This window comes from Conger conger, chromosome 6, assembly GCF_963514075.1.
Source record: "Conger conger chromosome 6, fConCon1.1, whole genome shotgun sequence".
NCBI lineage: Eukaryota > Metazoa > Chordata > Actinopteri > Anguilliformes > Congridae > Conger > Conger conger.
Window position 1 is genome coordinate 11,889,044 of NC_083765.1, and position 22,678 is coordinate 11,911,721.

General features: G+C 45.1%; 1 protein-coding gene across 2 annotated transcripts in view; it reads left to right on the forward strand.

Moving 5' to 3' along the window:
* The window catches only part of LOC133130775 (serine/threonine-protein kinase BRSK2-like), a 106,022-nt gene extending 83,344 nt beyond the window's left edge, over positions 1-22,678 (forward strand). Inside the window, exons 9-20 of one of the 2 annotated variants that reach the window (XM_061245599.1) lie at positions 2,354-2,385; positions 2,804-2,968; positions 4,177-4,274; positions 5,061-5,211; positions 7,493-7,564; positions 10,610-10,670; positions 11,987-12,641; positions 13,278-13,326; positions 14,150-14,273; positions 14,867-15,047; positions 16,068-16,157; positions 21,447-22,678. In XM_061245599.1, the coding sequence (XP_061101583.1) occupies positions 2,354-2,385; positions 2,804-2,968; positions 4,177-4,274; positions 5,061-5,211; positions 7,493-7,564; positions 10,610-10,670; positions 11,987-12,641; positions 13,278-13,326; positions 14,150-14,273; positions 14,867-15,047; positions 16,068-16,157; positions 21,447-21,694 (1,926 nt within the window). In that variant the 3' untranslated portion in view covers positions 21,695-22,678. The remainder of the gene's footprint in view (positions 1-2,353; positions 2,386-2,803; positions 2,969-4,176; positions 4,275-5,060; positions 5,212-7,492; positions 7,565-10,609; positions 10,671-11,986; positions 12,642-13,277; positions 13,327-14,149; positions 14,274-14,866; positions 15,048-16,067; positions 16,158-21,446) is intronic. The other variant, XM_061245600.1, reaches the window with a different exon arrangement.

Here is a 22,678-nt window from a genome sequence, read left to right on the forward strand (position 1 = left end):
TATACCATGAGATATAAATATTTGATCAGAATTGAAGACATAAGGGAAGAAACAGGCGTTATGACAGAGGGCCCCTGGCACCCGAGAGGGATTGTGTCCTGTGTGTATGACTCCTCTCTACGTCCCCCAACTGTCATCCTCAGGCAGGGGTCAGAGGTCGGACCGTTAAAGAGACAGGAAAGAGCAGCTCTCTGTCGCTCTGCACTCGATCGTTCTCCATTTGTATTCTCGGACAGTTTCTTTGATCGCGCGGAATGTCATCCGTATCTCTCGGGCGTTTTCCGGAGGAGCGTCCGGAAATTCTGGCAGACTCGAGAACTGCCCTTTAGGAACAGGAAGCCGATGGCGCGTGATGTCATTGCGGTTCAGCCCAGTGCAGCGCGTATCCCTAGGTTCCTAAAACCACAGGCAAAGTCATCGTCGGTGTTTTCATGACTCAACAGGAAGTGCTCCCTCTGGCCCCGTGTCTGTTGTGTCTCTCCTTCAGCAGCACTAATTCTGTATGAGTCAGACTTCCCTCAGCAGCTCAACCTGCTCATTACTGTACAATCAGGCCCTCAGATGCTGCAATAGCACCTTTAACTTCGACCAGGGCTCCCGGGTACTTCCGACCTGATGTCCGAATAGCACAAAACATTATTACAACCTTATTTCAACATTGCTGTAGGGTTGTTTAAGCTTGTGGTGCATATCAGAGTTGTAGCAATGTTTTTATAATGCCTTGGTAACCACCTCAAAACCAAAATTTACCAGCCATGTTGTAAGTAGCTAATTGTATTTTGTCGAGGATGTGTATGTTATTGTCGCTATGGAAGAAAAATATTTTTTTTGCATCAATAACAGTGTTATAGCAATGTTTTACATAATCTGTGTAATATTGTATGAAGCTATAATGATGAATTGTGCTATTTGGGCACCTTGCTGCTGTGTTGTGTGTACTTGGATATGATGGATCTCCAGGTTTAGCGTCATCAATTCAGGTCTAGTCGAGGTGCAGCTTTGCGTCTCTAATGCGTAAACCAATGGCAGCGTCTCCTTTCGGATGTCAGAAGTGGTTTTGGAAAAGCCGCCCTGTTCAGATTCATCATCGCAGTGTGCTCCTCTGCCACCACTGTGCAGAACGTGACGGCACGTACAAAGGCTTAAAAGATTATCATAATAAAGCGTTTTTAATTTCCTGTCACTTCACGTTGGCTGCTTTCCAAAGAAACCCCACATTCTTAATGCGGGTTATAGCTTCTTAACCTTCCAGGCACTTCAATTTAAAAAAAAATATCTTCAACTGTTCGAGATATTATCATCTGTCATAATGGTTCATCGTCACATGATTATAAAACAAAAAGGTTTTTTTTTTAATAAAGAAATATATAAAAATAAAAAACATATTTAGAAATGGATATGGTTGCCAGCTGAATTCTAACAAAGATTCTAACACACAGACATGATGTTGCTAATGACTGTACGTTGCATTGTTCTAAAATATATTAGGTATTGATCCAATGTATTGTACATCAATTTGACATTGATCAGGTATGCCAAATATACTTCCAGCACTGATCATGAATTTCAAGTTTACATAGATCAAATGTTTATCAGACATTTAACATTTTAATCGATCCGATATTGATATAGGATGTCTAATTTACATCAATCTACAATGTACATTGTATTTTCAATTTACATGTGAATTTCACATGTAAAATTGATTTACACAAAGATTATTTTCTTGTAAAGTAAAAAGTACTGTATTTTAATTGAATTTTCCAATACTACATCCATCTGACACTAGGTTTTTCTGCTGTGTGGGTCTGTTTGAGTACACTGTGTTTATTCTTTCACCACTCTGGGGCTCGGATACGGCTGCTGTCTGCGGGTGTTAACGCCTGCCTCTGTCAGGGGCAGTCAGACGCTGGATAATAGCTGGCAAACACACCGGCCATTTAAGTGCTTGTCTTCATGTGTAAAAAGGGCCATGCGAAGGGCCATGTGTGAAACACGATAGGCCGGTGGTTTGTCACCGTCAAATCGTCGCACAGCTGTATTCAGTTCTTGTCTGCGTTCACGTGGCACACATTTCAGTAATTCCCTGATCATATCCCTTCTGCCCTGTGTTCATACAGTCTGCAAAATGGAACCTGTCGATCTATTCTTTCTTTCTCTCTGTCTCGCCAGCTTTTTGTGTTTTATTCTGTTTGTTCTTCAATTGTGTCATTTTTGTTGGCTGCCAGTGTGGTTAATGTGGTTTATGTAGTCAGTGCTGCACAAAACCCTGTTTGCAGTTCATCCCCAGGCTGTCTCTGACTCCAAAGCGGCTCTGTAACCTGCTCCTCTCTCTCCCCTTGTGTCCTCACAGTTAGAGCAGATCCAGAAGCATGTGTGGTACATGTAAGTATGGTTCAGCTGGGTCTGTTATTGGGGTGGGGACTGGGGTGGGATTGGAGATTAGGGTGCGTGAGGTTTGAAGGTGGGTTGAGGGGCTTATTTGTGGGGTATGGTTTGGTTGTGAGGTGGATGTGTTTGGGATTCAGTGGTGGAGGTTGGGTGATTGCAGGGAAGTTATAGCTTAGGCTTGTTCATGATACTTTTGGGGCTGTTGTCAGCACCAAGAATATGGACAAAAGTAACAAGAAATATCAGCATATTTGCAGTTTATATGGCTTAGTTTTAGAACTAAGCCTTCTGCAAGGCTGCGACAAAAAAAATGGTTTTAGGCAGGCTGTCTAATATTTCAATTAAAATGTCCTATGTAGTGTAGCCCTTTTTTTCAGTGCTGTGTTTCTGTGCTGTTTGGTCCTCCCGCCAGAGGGGGCAAGAATGAGCCTGAGCCCGAGCAGCCCATCCCCAGGAAGGTGGCCATCCGCACCCTGCCCTCAGCCGAAGACATCGACCCTGACGTGCTGGAGAGCATGCACTCACTGGGCTGCTTCCGGGACAAGAACAAACTGATGAAGGACCTGCTGTTGGATGAGTGAGTAACGAGGGATGAAGGAGTACTAGGGAGAGAGAAGGAGTATTTGAGAAGAGGAGAGATGGGGAGGGGGTGGTCTGGGTACAGGTAGATACCAGGTCGAGGTGGTGCGTTTGGAAATGGAAAGGTGTGGGGGTGGGTTTGGATTTGAGAAAGGTCAGCGTTGCCGCAGAGCTGCATTCTAGCGTCTCTGTTTCTGTTTTCATAGAGGTCAATTATTTTCGAGTGCATTAATACCAGCAGAAATACCACACAGAAACCTAAGCCTAATTTACAGCAGCCCACAGAGGCTCCTGTCTGCTGCATCTCCCTGGGACACGCCTTCCTAATTTCTCACCTGAAAACATGACCGTCCCTGGCAGAGTTAGATTTTCTTAGGGGCTGTTCATTTGTTTCTACCCTTGTTTCTCCGACACACACAGAGCAGGCAGCGTAGCCGGCTGCAGGGCCATCCCGGGAGGGAACATTTATCATCTCCAACGCCTCGCAATTATTATCAGGGCGCGTTATCTGCAGTGCTCGTTACAGGCCATGATGGATGTCCTGTGATTTGGCTCTTAAAGCAGCGGAGTTTCTCTCATTCCTCTGCCCTTCCCCCGCAGCTTTGAGCACAGCCAACAACACGGGGGGAACCGGCTCACTTTCTGTCCTCTGTCCTTTTAACGGAAGTTGCTATCCTCAAGTGTAGTCCAAGTATAGTATAGTCCATCTATAAACTAGGATAAACATTGCTTCTTTGCCAGAACTTCTTCAGACTTTTTCAAAACAAGATTCCACGTAATTTTGTTATTGGAAAAGGCAGCAAATCTCCTGGTCTGCTATTCTAAATAAGGGCTGAATTCAGACCTGCACTTGAGTGCATTTTCCGTGTGACTCATCGTTGCAAGATTGACAGTCTGAATTCGGCCCTTTATAAGTAAATCAATGTCAAGACTCGACTTTTGCAGGGATATTTGTTTCTTCCCTTTACCTGTTTTGAATGAAGATGGTCGTGGCTTTGGTATTGTCCTAGTCATGTGCTGCTGTTTTAAGCTGGCACTGTGTAAAGGGTGGTATTTAGCTTTCATTCTGTCATTAATTGTACAGCCTGTACAAAAGCAGCCCCATCTCCTGCCCTCGGTCCAGTCCGGCTGCTTCCTGTTGTAAGTTCCGGCGCTTGGGGTTAAGTGGCTGATCCTACTGAAACTTAATTTTTCTCCTCTGTGCAGTGACAACCAGGAAAAGATGATCTACTTCCTCCTACTAGACCGAAAGGAGAGGTACCCCAGCCATGAGGACCAAAACCTCCCACCTCGTAATGACATAGGTAAGGTTTTCTCATCACACGATGTTGCAGGCCCCCCTTATCACATAATTGCATGGTTAAGGCCTCCGGTGTTTTAAATCATATGGTGTGGTGGATTTAGTCAATATTTGCCCTTAAATTAGACTTGCAATTAAATGCAGGTGTTTCTTTTTTTAATCTTCACAGACAAAGGGAGATATTAAAGAAATTAACAATTTTTGTGAAGAATAGTGTTAATGATGAATTCTTATTGAATACAGCCCTATTCTCTGCTTGGTCACATGACTGGCTCCTGTGATTTAAGCTCACGGTATTATCGTTATTTACTGTAGTATACCCGGGTGCTTTGCCTCATTTACACAAGTGCTTTAAGCCCTGTGTTCTCCTTGGACCCAGGGCTCAGATGAAGCATCACCCAGAACCCTCATCAGCTGTAAATGCCACATCACTGATCATACTGTATATGAATACCGCCTTAAATGCCACATCACTGATCATACTGTATATGAATACCGCCTTAAATGCCACATTGATATATATAGATTTAGACGTCACAATCGTTTAAAGATGAGCTGAGGGAAATGCTATTTTTGTCATTCCTGTCCCCAAGGAGCTAAAGATCATCTGTCTGAACCAGTTGTGTGCCAAGTATTTTGATGGCTTGTGTTCGTGGGACACGGTTAGTCGCCATGTCAGGCTGTCAACGTGGTTCCAGTGCAGTGGCTGTCCGCGAGCACATCCTGTGATGTGTGATTTAGCCTTTTCTCACCCCTGTTCTGCTCCGGTTGGTATGTCCCCTCTGCGCAGACCCCCCCAGGAAGCGAGTGGACTCTCCCATGCTCAACAGGCATGGGAAGAGGAGGCCGGAGCGCAAGTCTATGGAGGTTCTGAGTGTGACAGACGGGGGCTCCCCGGTGCCTGTGCGCCGGGCCATAGACATGGCACAGCATGGACAGAGGTACGGCACACACACCCTCTCCTGGCACATCTGCTCAGCATAGCACAGCTTCACACACACCCACACACATGTACAACCCCTCCCGTGCACATATAAGCCCTCCTACATTTGATATAACCCCTTTCACACATGTATAACCCCTCCCACATTCTGTACAAGCCCTCCCGTGCACATATAAGCCCTCCTACATTTGATATAACCCCTCCCACATTCTGTACAACCCCTCCTGTGCACATATAACCCTGATTACGTTCTATATAACCCCTTCCAAACATATACAATCCCTCCCCACATTCTGTGTAAGCCCTCCCACACATTACATCTTTCTCATTTCTTCTGTATAGCCCCTCCTACATACTGCATGTATTGCTAAACATCTCTCACCTGTTTGGTAGAACACTTCCCACACTTCTTCTGTAGATGTCTTTTAATGCAATGTTTGAAGGAACATGTTCTGAATACTTGGCTCCTATAATACTGTAGTCCATTGTTATTGTGATACTTATAAGAAGTTCATTCTTGAAGGCAGGTTTGTACAAATTAATCCCAAAGATTATCAAGAAGGATCCTTACCTGGATAACTTCACCAGCTGACCTGAAATAAGGAGAGCTGGAGCATTTGGAGCTCAGAAATCTAAACGCCTTTAATAAAGCTTTTGCTTTCTGTTGACTTTGAGAATTAGGTGCCAGACGTTGAAACGTCACTCACCCTGCTCTAATAAAGATGTTTAGTTTTCTGAGCTCTCTTTACTTCAGGTTACTCCCTGTGAAATAATCTGGATAAGGGTCCCTCTTTATGTACTTTGGACTGTTCTGTCTGTGAACTTCCATTTAATTCCTCTTTTTATTGGCTAGGTTGAAGTGCTAAGCTGAAGCGCAGTTTTTTTTTGTATCCCAAATACTTTTTTGTCTTAGTGTTTGTTGTATTGGTAGCTCTTCTAAGTGCACTTTGGCTAAATAGCCGTGTGCTGGACTGGGCTAAGCCCATCCTTTCTGCTGATTTGGCACCTTGTGTCTGTTTAATACGGGACCATCCGCCCTGTTTCAGAGATATGCCTCTACAGCATTTTTCCCATAACACCATTACTTCTTAATTTGTTACTAATATGAATGTGCTTGTGGAAAATGCCAAATCTGCTGTGTCAGAATATTGCAGCAGTGCAGGCTGTTGATTTGAGGCCATTTGCAGGCATGTTAATACCCCCAGTAACCACCCTTGCTCCTTGGCCATGGGCAGGACCGAAAGGCAGCCCTCAGCACTTTTAACCGGCGCAATCCTGTTTTCATTTCACAGCGGTAAACTAGGGGCTCTTCGTATCGGCGGTAGGAGGGTTTAAGTTGTAGCTGTTTCACTGTTAAAGTTAATTAGAGGGAAATGAAAAAGGCAATTTGTAGCACATGCAGGCAGGGTTATGCAGTTGACGTGCTGTCGCTATGGAGCCATTGAGGACTGAGCCAAACGCTTGGTCATGCTGTTAAGAAGAAAAAAGCCTCTACAGTCTGTCTAATGTCTGTGTTTATCTATCACGGCTGTGTGTTTTACATAACAATTACAATATTTTGTAAAGTAAACTGATAAAAAACAAGATTTTTCTTTTTTGAAAACAGCTTGGTTTGTTCCTGCATATTAGATTTTACTGCTGGCTTCTTCATCAACAGCCTTTAATATTTCATATGTCATAGTGAATTGAATTCATATGAATTTAGTCTTTCCTTTATTGGTCCCTATTCTACAAGGGACATTAATACTCACAGAATATGGAAGCGTGTTATGAATGTATTGATTATGAGTCTATATTGATAGCATGTGTATGTGCACAAAACAGCATAATACATCAACCTTTATCATGGAGTCTGACCATCGTAACTGTGCAGACATTGGCCATCACAAGAGAGCGTTGTTATTTATCTCTTTCATTTCCTCTTTAATCTCTTTTTAATTAAAACAATCTCTTATTATTTATTTTTATTTGCTTGCACAATGCATTTTCATACATGATTGCATTTTACAGTGCTGTACACAACATATAAATGCAAAAATATGGGCACTCCGCACCGTGAATATGAACTAATTTCACAGTGCAGTCTATTCGGCAGATAAGAAATACATCAAAGGTAGGATGTTAAGCCTGTAGTATTGTTAGCCTACCCAAGTGCTAAAGCAATGGGGTGACCAAGTTTACGGGGCAACTGTGGAAGTGCTTCTGTTCTTTAGTAGCAGGCAGGCAGGCTTGTCAATGAGCGCCGTCAGTAACTGAATGTCTGTTCACTTTGTCTCCAGCTGTAATAAGACTGTGTTCAGTAAAAGCTTGGAAATCTCTGACGCCAATTCCAAATACAGCAAAGAAGAAAGGTATTCACCGTTTCTGTCCCCCGAACCCTCCCCCCCCCCCTCCCCGCTCACTGTTCCCAGTGCAAAGATGCAGTGTGGCTTTTCCATTTGCATAATATTTCAACATGAAAATCATTTCAACGGCAATATGAAAAACTACAATAATGACATGTCAGAGCAGGCTTTGATATGACAATCGCTCCTAGCTGTTTACAAAATGTTCACATCTTAATATACTGAAATGGCAAATAAATTGAGAATGCCAAAAATACCATTTTACGATTTAAAAAATGGTTCTCTTTGGCTATTTTTAACAGGCCTTGATGTGCAGTCTGTCTCAGTGCTAAGATTTCACAGTTGTGTTAAAATCAGAATCCATTCCCATATCCTTTCTATCTTGCATCCTTCTGGGTGAAACCTATTCTTCCCTAATAAGCCTCAACACCCTCTCCTTTCCCCAAAACTAAGAAACACTGCACTGATACGCCAGCCAATCACTGCTGGTATCAGCTGCTATGTCATAGTTCAAGTTCCACATCCCTTTCAGATTGAAACGTCAGTATGTACTGTATGAACGCCTAACCTGCGTTCACAGAGTTTGAAATGTGAATTTCTGGAACGTAGGTACCTGGCCTGTTTAAAGTTTGGTCCAGAGTTGGTTGGATTTGTTTTCCACTTGCTATGACACTGCTAGTGCAGATCTGTGTCTTTGTTCTGGCTATAAATCAATAAAAATGCCCATTTATTCTCACTCCACTGCTTGAAGTATTCAATGCAGTCAAAATAACGAGTGAGTGTATGCTGTATGGTAATGAAGTGTATTGGAGGCTGATAAAGAAGAGTGTTCAAGTAGTTCATTTTAATGACCCTCATTATATTTTTGGGCAATGTATTCATGTATTCATTTAGATATTTGTGAGTTTTTGTTTGGGCGCATGCAGAAGGCCAGTAGGTGAATCCATGCCATGCTAGTGTGAATAAAGAGATGACTTTCATAATCCTGAGCCGGGTCCTACAGGCTGAGGCTGTTTGATTTTTGGAGCGCATCCAAACACACAGGCAGGATTTTGGAAAAGCTGCCCTGCATCTTGTCCCAGAGGCCCTGGGGCGTGTTTATAGATGGGGTGTGTTCTGTTCTCTTTACCCTCCCAAATTTCTGCTATTTCTGCTTATTTATGGCTTCTATTTTAGTTTGTCTCTGTTGTTTTTCTATTGGTACATCTGAACCCCTTTCCTCAACCCTCTCTGTCCTGGGAGTGCTGTGCTCCTGTAGGTTTTTTTGTGGCGAATGGTGTCGTGGGGGTCCCCCTGTCAACACCCCCTCCTTTCCCCCCCCAAAGTGGTTTCCTCTACCTCTGCCACAGTGGCGGGGACCTCTGGGGGGTTGGTTTTACCTGAATTTGGGTCATGGATTTCTTTCTGTCTGTGTGTGTGTCTGTGGGTGTGTGTTTATGTGTGTGTTCCTGTGTTTAAAGTGTTTAATAATGGACCAGCCTGTTTTTATTCCAACATTGCCATTCCTGTTTTCTTTGGGAACTGGATATCTAAAAATAAAACTGATTAGATCTCCACTAAGAGTCCTTCCCACAGCACTAGAGAAATATGCGTTGTGAATTTGTCACAACACTGGGAAGATTTTCTGCTGAAAAGGTTAAGGATTATGGAAGAAACTACAGTCAATTTTGGCAGTGCCGTGTGTCATCTTGTTTTCATGCACTGCTGAGCAGGGCTTGAGTGAAAGTTTCATCTGAAGCAGAACCATGTAAATGTGTTTCTGTACTCTCTATTGAGGGTAGGACAATAATACTCTTTGTCATAAGTCATACTCTCTGACCCAAGATGGCATATCTGCCAACTCCCAACCCGAAACTCCTGTCAGATAGACACCAGCTCCCCGGAGCAGCTTCTGAATGCATGGCCATAGACTGAAAATCCTCTCCACTGGTGGAAAAACCTTTATCTGAAGCTAAATTGCTACTAGCTGCCTCAGTGTGCATGTAGAGTATGTCAGAGTGTGTGTGTGTGTGTGTGTGTGTGTGTGGGTGGGTATGCGTGTGTGTGTCTCTGTGTATGTGTCTGTGTGTGTATATGCATGTTTTTACTTGGTTTTACTCTGTGAGCTATTGTTTGCGGCTGTGGTTCCCTTTATTCCACCGTGCCACTGTTGACCCTGTCCTCTGCTTGGATAAATGCGTCTCTGTTCTTAAAATATGTGAGCTAGTGATGCCGTTCCCCCGCCCACACACTTATTAAAGGTCTGGCTGTGCGAGGGACAGTGGGTGGTGTTTTGATAGTTTTGGTTTTTATGATTACCACCCACACAGGGGCTCTCGAGTAGAGGCTTAAGCATGTCCCCCCCACCCCCCATGTTCTATGATAGCATTTCACTAGTGCCAGCACCCGGGGGCTCCTGAACCCGGTGCATGCTGGTATAGCCTGCTACAGGACTCCTGGCACGACTGGAGGACCTGGGAAATGTCCTGCTTCATGAGAACAGATTTTCCCACAGCCATTTGTTTCCTTTGACCTGGCGCATTATTTTGGGATTAAAGAGCCATTTTAATGCCCGTTCCCCTCTGGCTGTAAGAGGGAATAGAAACTGTGTGCTTGAATTTAATGGTTGACACAGCTGCCTTTGGCTCTCGCCATAGCAACAGTGATGAATGAGGCTCACCTGCTCGTCCTCCATGTGTGGCTGGGAGATGCTCCAGTAATGTCTTCCGCTCTCTGTGTTTTTACCGGGACAGGCAGGTGCGCTTCTGTCTGTCATGGGACAGGTGGGTCGAACACAGGGGTGGGAAATCTTACCCTAAAAGGGCCGCTGTGGGTGTGGGTTTTTAATTTAGCCCAGCACCACGACACCTGATTGAATGAATTAACTAATCACGGTCTTCAATACAGTACAATCAGGTATCTTAGGGCTTGGTTAAAACTAAAACCCGGCACCCACACTGGCCCTTTTCAGATCAGGTGACCCACCCCTGGTCTAACAGGACTTCCGTGTCTCTATGCCTCTGCTGGGATGGGCGGGTCTCATGGGAAGGGTGTGTTTTCCGTCTCCGGCAGGTCGCGGTCCATCAGCGGAGCCTCCTCTGGCCTCTCTACCAGCCCCCTGAGCAGCCCCCGGGTAAGAGTGCCACGCCCGTTTCTGCCTCCTGCTGGCTTCTCACACTGCCATTCTCATTTTTATGTCCCGGGCACGTACCTCACTGTGAATGAGAGCACACAAAACAACCAGACAAACTTAACCTCATACGTGCCTTTAAGTGACAGGTTAAAATCCCTCATTCCCAATATCCCAAGGGCTTGCCAAAACAAGACTTATCATGTAAAAAACATTATTTCATTTGACTCAATTCAATTTGACTGTAGTTAAATTATTAACTTAACTTAACTTAACTAAATTAATTATGCTTTGAAAAGTCAATAGCTCTGCTCCCAGATTTTTAAGAAAAATGTTTCTGTGTGGTCCCCATTGTCTCCGATGCAACGGAAGTGAAAATAATCACAACTGACAGAAAGGTTGTATGGCCTTTAAAATAAATAGCTTGCAGGGAGAAATATATTTCAGGAAGAAACCTTTTGTGCTGTCCATTTATTGTTATAGTGCTGTTCGACAATAAAATAGCATATGGATGTATTTTAGAGTTTATTTGGTTCATCTCCAAGCTCACTGTGCTGACTAAGAAGCCTGCAGCACCACTCTTACAGCTGACTAACTGGTTACTCAGCCACCTCCACCCTCTCACCATGCGGCACTCAGATAATCATCTACTCCTGCATCCAGCTCTGAGTCTGTATGGGCAACAGGGATACTACCAGCTCTGTGTCTGTATGGGCAGCAGGGATATAACCAGCTCTGTGTCTGTATGGGCAGCAGGGATATTACCAGCTCTGTGTCTGTATGGGCAGCAGGGATATAACCAGCTCTGTGTTTGTAAGAGCAGCAGGGATATAACCAGCTCTGAATCTGTACGGCCGACAGTTGCCCTGTAAGTGTGCCCTGCACCAGTTCCATTTCATGCTCCAGCCTGCGGCCTTGCTGTCTGTGATGGCATTACTCATACACTTGTCTTGGCTTTTCCATTTCTGGTAGCAGTCCATTTCGACCAAGAGAAATAAAGCTTTTTTTCCGGTCATCTTTCTGTTTTGCTGCGTTAAAAGCTGTGTGTTTTTGTGTTTCTCTGTCGCCATGTTGTCTGTGTCTGCGCGGGCTGTCGCTGAGTAACTGCATGTTGTTTTTCTTTTTCTTTCTGCACACTCACACCCACCACTCCTGGCTTGTGTCCTGTCTCCTGTCCTTCCGCTTGCTGTACATGTGCTTTGTGGCTGCTTCGTGTCATCGTTGAAACCTCCGTTGGGTTTTGGTGTTTCTCGGTCCTGCTGTGTTTTTGCACACGCTCCCAACTTCTTCTGCTCGCCCCCTTGGCCACACCCTCTCAGCCTGTCAGACGCTTCTTTGTACCCCCTCAGTCCCCCGAGCTCTCCAGCCCCACCCTCTCCCCCGAGCCCTGGCCCAATCGGACGTGCTCGCTCACTCCCACTTCCTTCCAGCCAAAGATGGGGTCCCTCTTGCCTGACCCCAAGACTCAGACTCTCCCAGCCAAACCCAAAGGGTCCGACAAACCCCTGCAGTCGACCCGATCTAACCCGCTGCCCAACACCGAGGGCAACCCCTTCGGCCCTCCTAAATCCGTGCCCTCCTCCCCCTGCCAGCAGCACCTCCCCTGCACCCCCGGGAGCCCCTACCTGCGCCGCCCCCCCTTGCCGATGCCCCACCAGCTGTCCGCTCCCTTCTCCCCGACGGTTCCCCCGCCCCCCATCCGGCTGCACCACTTCCACCCGGTGCCCGGCAGTGACCGCAGCCCCAAATCTATCCCCATCATCCAGGTGACCCCCCACCCCTCCCCCCGGGGGAGCCCCCTCCCCACCCCCAAGGGGACGCCGGCGCACACGCCCAAAGAGAGCCCGGCGGGCACGCCCAACCCCACGCCGCCGCCCAGCCCGTCCATCGGGGGCGTGCCCTGGAGGACGCGCCTGCACTCCATCAAGAACAGCTTCCTGGGGTCCCCGCGCTTCCACCGCAGGAAACTGCAAGGTACTCTGGGAAGACTCTTCTTTTCCTGCAGTGTGTGTGTAGCCTTTGTTTGCGTGTGTAGTAGTGCTGAGATTTTTTCCGAACCTTTCACAAACACAAAGCGTACACACACACACACACCCGGAGAGAAAGTGTATGCTAGATGAATACACCTAATGATTACGGTATAATAGCCACCTAAAAATTTTGCCTAGAAAATGACATGATACAGTTTATTTGTCAGATGCTTTTAGGAAAAGTGACTTACAAGAACTGTTTTTAACTTAGTATGCAAACACCACGACAGCTACAGATAGGCTAAAGGACAAGGCGGAAAAGATAGAAAAGCTGTTAAGATGGATTAGTGTCTGATTGCAGCCAGCTGAGCCCAACAGCATGGTGGGGAATGATGATTGAGATGAATCATGTCTCATTTTCTGTGTCAGAGTTAATGCTCAGGACCATAGCTCTTTGTTCATTTATATTGTTAATAAATTGCCTCTCCTTGTTACTACATACTTTACTCTATATGTATAATAATCAATCAAAAATTTTTTATTAATATTGAAGGTTCATGTATGAACTGTTCTCGATAACGTTGAATTGTTGATTACTGTAGACAGTATCTGACCATTGACCTCCCAATGCCCCCTACAGTTCCTACACAAGAGGAAATGTCCAGTCTAACACCAGAGTCTTCCCCCGAGTGAGTACCTTTCTCTACCAGTCGACATTACCTCAGCATCAGATAACTGAGATTACTACCTCAGACTACAGCTAAAACGGTACTTCAAACATCCAGCACATACTCTATTCATCTTTGTCTTGCCATTCCTCTAGAATGTTTAGGATATCTTACTGTAGTTTGGATTATAGGACATTTTTCCACATGACTATTAAAGTACTTTAGTGCCAGTATTTTAGTATTTTAGTAATCAGTTTGAGTAGGGAGTTAGTGATATCAACGCGTTTGGGACACGTTTGGATTAAGAGGTCACAGTGCAGAGAGCAGAGTAGTGAATCACTTCAGCTATCAGCAACATTCGCACTGTGTGCTGCACTTGGCAATTTTGTGCAGAGACAAATGTTTCCATCTACACGATGGCAGCTTATCATCTCCATCTAGAGTGGAGATGGATAAAGATTATTTATGTGGGAAAGTCCTTTTTAAATTACTTTGAGCGACAAATTATTACAAAAGCTCTGCTGTGTTTTCCATCATTTTTGGTTGCATATCAAGTTGCATATTTTATTTAAATAGCATTACTGGTATTACAGTTGAGGCCAAATAATGTTTGACAAAATTCAACAATAATAAACCTCACCATTCATGTGGCAATACTTTTGAGTTTCATTTTATATACGATGCCAACATTTTACTTTTTTATGAATAATTGTTTTGCCTCTGTGAAATTTGTTGAACAAAATATCTTCATTCACATTTCACAGAGCATGTATTTGGCACTACTAGCAACAGTACTTCTTCTTCTACTATAACATGTACTCTGATTGTATGTCTTTCTTCACAGACTTGCCAAAAAATCCTGGTTTGGTAATTTTATCAGCCTGGAGAAAGAGGAACAAATCTTTGTGGTCATCAAAGACAAGCCTTTGAGTTCCATCAAAGCGGACATCGTGCACGCATTCCTCTCAGTAAGGATTTACCCGCACACTCTAATCCATTCTAATGCTGGCTCTCTGCCTGCTCTAAACTGTATGATATTCGCATGCCGTGGGAGGATGGAGGGCTCGCATTAAATAGGACAGGATTAAGTGGAGTCACTGTGGTTTCAGGGGTCATGACAACTGAAGAAAAACAGGACAGTCTTACTTGACAATCTGCTGTAGCAGAGAGTGACTCTGCCTCTGTTTGAGGCAAGATGACATTAATGGTCCTCTCCCTGATAATGCTCTTTGTGTTACTGGTAATTAATCTAATCGATGAAGTAAATGCACATGTACCATATGCATTTAAATCTATTTATAGAACAATATGAGATATAGTGCAGTGCATTAGTTGCACCTTCGCATGAATCATTCCTGTCAAACAGAATGTAAATGTTCAAGATGCCATTGAAACAAACTAGTGCAATATGCAGACCTTTGCTGCATTTAACCACCTCTCCTGGCATTTCACCCTTGTGAATGAGCTCTGTCCACTTCAGAAAGGCTGCAGCAGTGCCTGCCCATCGGCTGCAGCAGTGTTTTGTAGACAATGCCCCTCTCTCCCTGGCTCTCTCTCTCAGATTCCCAGTCTCAGTCACAGTGTGATATCACAGACGAGTTTCCGGGCGGAGTACAAGTCCACCGCCGGGCCCACGGTATTCCAGAAACCCGTCAAGTTCCAGGTGGACATCACCTACACGGAGAGCACCGCCGCCCAGAAGGAGAACGGGATCTACTCAGTCACCTTCACGCTGCTTTCAGGTAACCAGGGAAACCGGTGGAGCCCCGCCTCAGCCAATCACGATGCCGGGCTGAGGGAGCGGGAGAGAGAGGCGGTGTAGCCTGGTTTTGGCACCGAATTTTAGTACTAATGTTTTATTCCTCGTCCCCAGACACGCTACAAGAGCTGTAGGAGAATACAGTGTTGTGAAAGACATGGTCCTGTCCTCCCCATATTTATAGGGAGCATTGTAGTGTAATGGTTAGGGAGTTGGGCTGTGGACACTTCTGTTGTACCCTGGTGCAAACTTAGTCGAAAATGCTTCAGTAAATATATAGTGGTTTAAATGTCTGTCAAAAGTCACATTGAATAAGAGTATCTCCTAAATGCCAAAATATAAATTAAATATACACTCAGTGAGCACTTTATTAGGTATTTATTAGATTTATCTTTGGATTACTGCTGCAGCCTATCCACTTAGAGTTATGATGTGTTGTGTGTTGCTGCTCTTCTGCATACCACTGTTGTAATGTTTGGTTATTTGTGTTACTGTCACCTTCCTGTCAGCTTTGATCAGTCTGGCCATTCTCCTGACGTCTCGGATGTTGTCCCATCACCAGTTTCTGAGATACTCAAACAACCCCCAAATCTGCCACCAACAATCATTCCATGGTCAAAGTCACTTAGATCACATTTCCTCCGCATTCTGGTTGATGTGAACATTAACTGAAGCTCCTGACCCTTTTCTACATGAATGCATGCATTGCCACACAATTAGCTGATTAGATAAATTAGATAAATTAATAATATTAATAAGTAGGTGTAATAAAGTAAAAATGTTCGGTGAGTGTATGTAACTACTTCATTGTGTTTTTTACAGTTACAGTGTACAACTAAACACAACCAGGGACTTCTTTCATATGGGCCAATTACTCCAAATAACAATTAAATCTTATTTAAATGTCAGTATTTTTTTCAGTGGTAACACCACAGAGAGAGACCGGTGTATCCCTGCATGTGGTCTGCTGTTGTAACTCTGTTTTCCCGTCTGTGTGCGGCAGGGCCGAGTCGGCGCTTTAAGCGGGTGGTGGAGACGATTCAGGCGCAGTTGTTAAGCACACACGACCAGCCCAGCGTACAGCAGCTCTCTGGTGAGTAGAGAACACTTTCACACACGTAGAGGTACCTCCCACACACGCCGTCCTGCATTTGCATGCCCTGGGCACCCCAACTCTGCTGCACTGAACTGCACTGCACTCACCAAACCACACTGCACTCAACTGTACCACACTGCAGCCTTCACACTGCACTCAGCTGTACCACACTGCAGCCTTCACACTGAACTCAGCTGTACCACACTGCAGCCTTCACACTGCACTCAGCTGTAGCACACTGCAGCCTTCACACTGCACTCAGCTGTACCACACTGCAGCCTCCACACTGCACTCAACTGTACCACACTGCACTCTACACACTGCACTATACTGCTCTGCCTTACACTGCACTGCCAATCATCCAGTCTCCCAGCTCTGCACCCCACAATGCACTGCACTGCACCACCAGTCGCCCAATGTCAGGGGGCGCTTCCCCTTTCCCTCCTGACCTCCACGCGGCCGATGGAGGAAAAAGACAAACCGGATTAGCGTTAATAGGCCTGTGCTGCGGGCCTTCCTCTCTGCTGAGAGATAATCCCCAGGTTAGGAGATGACTGGAGAAAGACTGAGGAAGCAGAAAGTACAGTGTCCTGTGTGAAGCGCCATGCAGCAGTGCCTTCCTGCTCTGATCTGAGCCCTGTAGGGGCGTCTCAGCCTTTTAGCATGCTGCTGTCAGGGCTCCAGTTACCAAGCCCATTGATACAGAACAGAAAGATACGGTGAAGCAATTAATTACGGAATGGGATCACCTGGTTTGCCATTTTACAGAATTACCCAAATCCCCCAAAGTCAGCTTTCGGCACCGAATGTAACATCACTGTAATTATACCCTGCTGAATCTGGGTTTAAACAACTGTAATGGAACAGTGGGAGATTATATTAGGAAGTTTTTGACACCAGGTAAACCCCTCTTCCCAAAAGACCCTTCCTCCATCTGTGGAATCAGCAGTCTATCTCTCTCTCCCTCTCTGTCTATCTCCCACTGCACGAGTCAGAAACCATCCATACCCTCACACTGAGGCTGTGTATGTGTGTGTGTCCGGCAGAGGCTGTGTATGCATGTAGAGTATGCACAATAAGAGTATGGTAAGTATGTTATGCTATTTTATGGCACATTATTATTTTAGTCTTATAAAATATGAAAAACATTTGTTTAATACTCAATCTTGGGCATTAACTTTTACATGATTTATTAATGCAAATTGACAGTGATGCCCTATTCAGAAGTGTTATTTTATCACACGCACGTACGCACACACACACACATGCACACACACTGTTTTATGTCTAGTATATAGCTGTAGTGTGTGTGCGTGAGTATTATTTTACCACACACACGCACACACACTGTTTTATGTGTGGTGTATAGCTGCAATGTGTGTGCGTGAGTATTATTTTACCACACACACGCACACACAATGTTTTATGTGTGGTGTATAGCTGCAATGTGTGTGCGTGAGTATTATTTTACCACACACACGCACACACACTGTTTTATGTCTAGTATATAGGTGCAGTATCATTCTCTGATCTCCACTGTGTGCAATCAGCAAACACGCTTCTGAGATGTATGCATAAAATTTTAGCTGTGATGCTAAATTTTTGTCAGTTTAACATCACAGCTAAACCTGACAGGAATTACAATACCTCGCTGTGCACTGTACATCAGTGAGTTAGGGCATGTCCAGGACCCTTGCCTTGCACACAAAAAAAAAAGGCAAAATAAATTTTCAAAGACAATATTTCATACAAGGATGCTTTTATGCTGAGGACAGTCAGATTTACTGGAACTTTTATGGCTGTGGTTCTGGGAGGACTGCATGTTGAGTGGCAGTTTCAGTTGCCGGCTTGCATCTGTATTTTCCATCACTTCTTGCAGTGTTCAGTAAAGTGTCGTCTAGCGAATGAACATGTTCTAACTTTTATCCACACTCCAGGAGGGAGCGAGAGAGAGGGGAGTGAGACATTTTATGTGGCCTCTGTTCTCTCCTAAGGGCTCCTCTTTGGCCTGCGACATGCTGTCTTGGTTTCTGGAGAAAAGACCATTTGAAAGTAATGTGCCCTGGCGGGTCTTGGGCCCCTGTGTGGGATCTGCCGAACAGCAGGTTCCTCTGCAGCAGTCTGCGAGGAGCGGGAGGCGGGGGGGTAATGGTGTGTCTCCCCGCTTATGACCCTCATTACGCCCCTCTGACAGCCACAGGGGTCTGAGGGCGGAGCGGCCCCTCCACCTGCTCAAAATCGCCCACCTGCTGCCCCGCCGTTTCCATGGCAAGAGCCATTTCCCAGGCCTGCAGGGGGCAGGCTAAAGCAGGGAGCGTTCAAATGAAGGCAGCGTGTGTCCTCCGTTCTGCCACCAAATATGCTATTTTCTCAAAGACACTTGGCAGTGCCCCCTCTTCTCTGAGTCATGTGCCATTTCTGTTTTTTTTTTAAGGTACACATATAAAGCTCAGATCTATTGATTTTGGGTCATGAGTGACATGAGAAGGGGTGGTTCTTTGAGAAGTACTCTGATGTTTAGAAATGGGCTCTTGTGCTCATGCCAGTGTTAAGCATTTTGAAGAAATGTCAGACAAGCTCAGTAATTTGACAAAGCTTTGTTTGGCATATCTGAATGCATACACAATTATATTGTGTGTGTAAGTATATGAATATCCTATGAATGTAAATATAGAATTATACTGGAAACATTAGCATCAGGGCATAAGTCCTGCTCCTTTTTCCTGTTTAAGGTGCAGTGGAGTGTGGAAGTTGAGGCTGACTGGCTGGTTTAACTAGTGATTAATTCATGATTAATTTACGTGATGTACACTCCTTTCCTTTGTTTCACTCCTTCCTCTTTCACAAAGAGTGGGGGTTGGAGATATGATGAGCTTTTTTTTATCTCCTGCTTTTCCAATTACAAATTGATGAGCATTGTAGCAGAAGCGATCACACACGAGCCAATGATTACTTGGTGCCCTACAGGCCACACTATGCTGCAGGAGAGCTGTCGCTGATCAAAGGAGCCACATTCCTTACTGATGGTGACTGTGGGTTATCTGTGGGCCTGTGACACATCCCTGAGAGGGACTACTGAAGTGGTAACTTGAGGAACATCAGCCAAACTGAAGCCATCCTTCCCATGGTGTCCTTATGCCCACCCTGCTCCAAGTGGGAGAAAGCTATGCATGCCCTGCTGCCATTGCAGACTGCCAGTCATACTCAGCCTGTCTAGGCTGTTGCAAAGGGGCTTGCATTATTTTTCACAATATAAATAGATGTTATATATATATATATATATATATATATTATATTAGTATATTAGGAATGCCTGTGCACCTACTTATTCATGTTATTATCTAATCAGCCAATCGTGTGGCAGATACGGGTCAGGAGCTTCAGTTAATGGATAAACATCCAGTGAGCAGCAGTTCTGCGGACGGAAATGCCTTGTTGACGAGAGAGGTCAACAGAGAAGGGCCAGACTGGTCAAAGCTGACAGGAAGGCGATAGTAACACACATAACCACGCATTACAGCTTGTCTAGGCTGTTGAGCTGGGCCCTGCCTTCTGTTGAGCACCTTCACTGACTTATCCACAGCCATTGTGTTTTTAACCTCTGACTCTCCAATTAAGTGTTGTGTCTTTTTACACACCTGCACATATGCTCGCATGCCTTGTGTTTACAACAGGAGGAGTGCAGGATGTAGCGATATCAGGGCTATAATGGGGTTGTGTCAGAGTACATTCCTCTAATGAGTGATTATTTACGCCATTCTTCCATGGCTGCTGTGATTCCCTCTCTGCAGTTCTTAAGCTCCATACCAGTGAAAGACACACAAGGGCAAACACACTGCCCGATAGTGTGTTAGCGTGTTGTAGCACGTTAGCGCTGGCCTTGCTTTCTGTGCCGGCTGTCAGTTTTGGCTTGCGGGGGCCAGATTGATGGTGGTTATGTGCGGGACTTCTGATGAAACTATTAGTTACAAAGTGAACCTGTGTTTGAGAATGTCGCCGGTGGAGAGGAGGTGAATTTTGGCTGGTTTCCACTCTGTCAACATCCATTTCACCCCTCTGTAAACCACTTACCGGAAAGACAAGTGCTGGAATTGCAGCAATCTGTTCTTCTGCTCACTGGGATGCTGTGTAAATGCCGGCTTCTGTTGCCTCTCAGACTGGAGAGAGAGAAATCAGATATCTCATGATTGCACATTGGCGAGTGAAAGGGGTTTGCATTCTTTTTCACAATATAGATAGAGGTTATATATATATATATATATATATATATATACACTCACTGAGCACTTTATTAGGAATGCCTGTGCACCTACTTATTCATGCAATTATCTAACCAGCCAATCATGTGGCAGCAGTGCAATACAGAAAATCATGCAGATACGGGTCAGGAGCTTCAGTTAATGGGTAAACATCCAGTGAGCAGCAGTTCTGTGGACGGAAACGCCTTGTTGATGAAAGACGTCAACAGAGAAGGACCAGACTGGTCAAAGCTGACAGGAAGGCGACAGTAACACACATAACCATGCATTGCAACAGTGGTATGCAGAAGACCATCTTTAAACACACAACACGCCAAACCTCTAAGCAGATAGGCTACAACAGCAGAAGACTGAAGAATTAAGTCTAATAAATACTTAACAAAGTGCTCAGTGAGTGTATTTTGAGCATTTTTCTACCACTGTGACAGACAGGTACTACTGTCTCTCAAATTTGAATTCGTAAGGCCTTAAACAATTAAAACAATCTGTTGTTTTAATATGAAATGAATATTAGATGTAGCATATAGAAGGGGGCTCTGCTGGTCTCTGAGCAGAGGTAAGGGCAGTACTGTAGAGGAGGAGAAAGAGAGGAATAGAAAAGGGAGAGTGAAAGGTAAAGAGTAAAGGAGGAGTGAGAGGTAAGTGAGCTGTTCTCCAATCTAACTGCAGGGCTGCATTCAGGATGTGCGTTATTGAGGGACTGGACTGGCTTTTTAAATTATGACTACCCCATTACAAGAAATAAAGTACCACAGTAGCCTGTACACAAACACATAAACTAAAAAAACAGGGAAGTTCTCAAGCACTAGTGCTCGCATACACACACGCACACACACACACACACACACACATTTGGCAAAAGGAATAGTGCTTCTGTCCTTCACCCCAGCCGTGCTCTGTTTCTCTTTCTGTCTCCCTTTCTCTCGCTCCCTCTCTCCCTCGCCACTTTTCTTGTGAGCTCCATTGTTCATTTGTTTGTTTGTTCTCTCTCTCTTTCCCTCTCTTCTCTTCCCGTCTGTGTACCTAGGCAGCCCGTTGAGTAACTTCTTTGACGTAATTAAACAACTTTTTGCAGACGAGAAGAACGGCCAGGTCCCCCACCCGCCCGGCACCCCCACCATGCCCAACAAACACCCCGCTAACAGCAGGAGGCATGAGCCAGAGGCCAATGACCTGGGCCCTAAAGGGGACTCTAACTGCCAATTGGGCAGAGACAAAGCAAAGATGGTGGCATCTGTTGGCGACACAGGAGGAAACTTAAAAACTGAGTTATAACTAGATTAAAATAACCCCTTCCCAAAACCTACGGGGAAAGCCCCCTAGTAGCACATGTGCAGAAAGCTTGTGGAGTCCACTGCTTTATTGTAAATATTAAACTACTTTTTGGAAATTGTGTATAGACATACTTTTGTATGATGGAATGACTGTATATAAAATATAAATTAACTGAATATTTTACAAGTTGCACATGCTGGCGTAGGCCCGTCCTGCTCCTTCTCCTTCCGCTCCTCCTCCTCCTCCTCCTCCTCTTCCTCCTCCTCCTCCAATTCCCTGCTTCCCAGCCCCCCAAAAAATAAAAGAAAACCCCAAACATTTCTCCCCAGGTGTTTTCTCTTGGTAATGCTGTCTCATGCTGCTCATCTGTGTGGTGACCTGCATTGTCTCCAGCAGGAATAATCCAGAGCGCCTGTTAAGCCCCGCCTCCTGCCCCGCCCCGCCCCCGGAGTGGGGGATGGATATTTGTTGACAGAGGAACTTTTTGAGGCAAGAAAGAGATTTACCGTGGAGACAGACCCTGACTTGAAACCTTAACCTCCCCAACCACAGTGCTCCTCCCGAATGGCTCCGCCAAGTCCCACCTCTTTCTACCCTATTCAACCCCTGAGCCCCCCTCCTCCGAAATGAATGACAACCTGAGGAACCAGAGAAAAGCCTTAAAACAACAATGTCCATCTCTCCCTCTTGAAGACACTCTCTCCATCTCTCTCCCCCCCCCCCCCATCTTGCATACACACACACGCACGCAGACGCACACACACACACGCACACGCACAAATCTCTGGGATTTAATAACAAAAAGAACAATGTGTGGAATCCATAAGAGGACAGAAGGGGGAGGTGTCTATGGCAAGCTTATGGCAGATGGACGCTTTATGGATTGTATCGTTTTATTTTTAATGTGGACTTTGTGAATGACTGGGTGGGAAATGTACTGGCTCAATGCCTATGCTGCAAGTGGACTGGAATCCATTTTTCAGA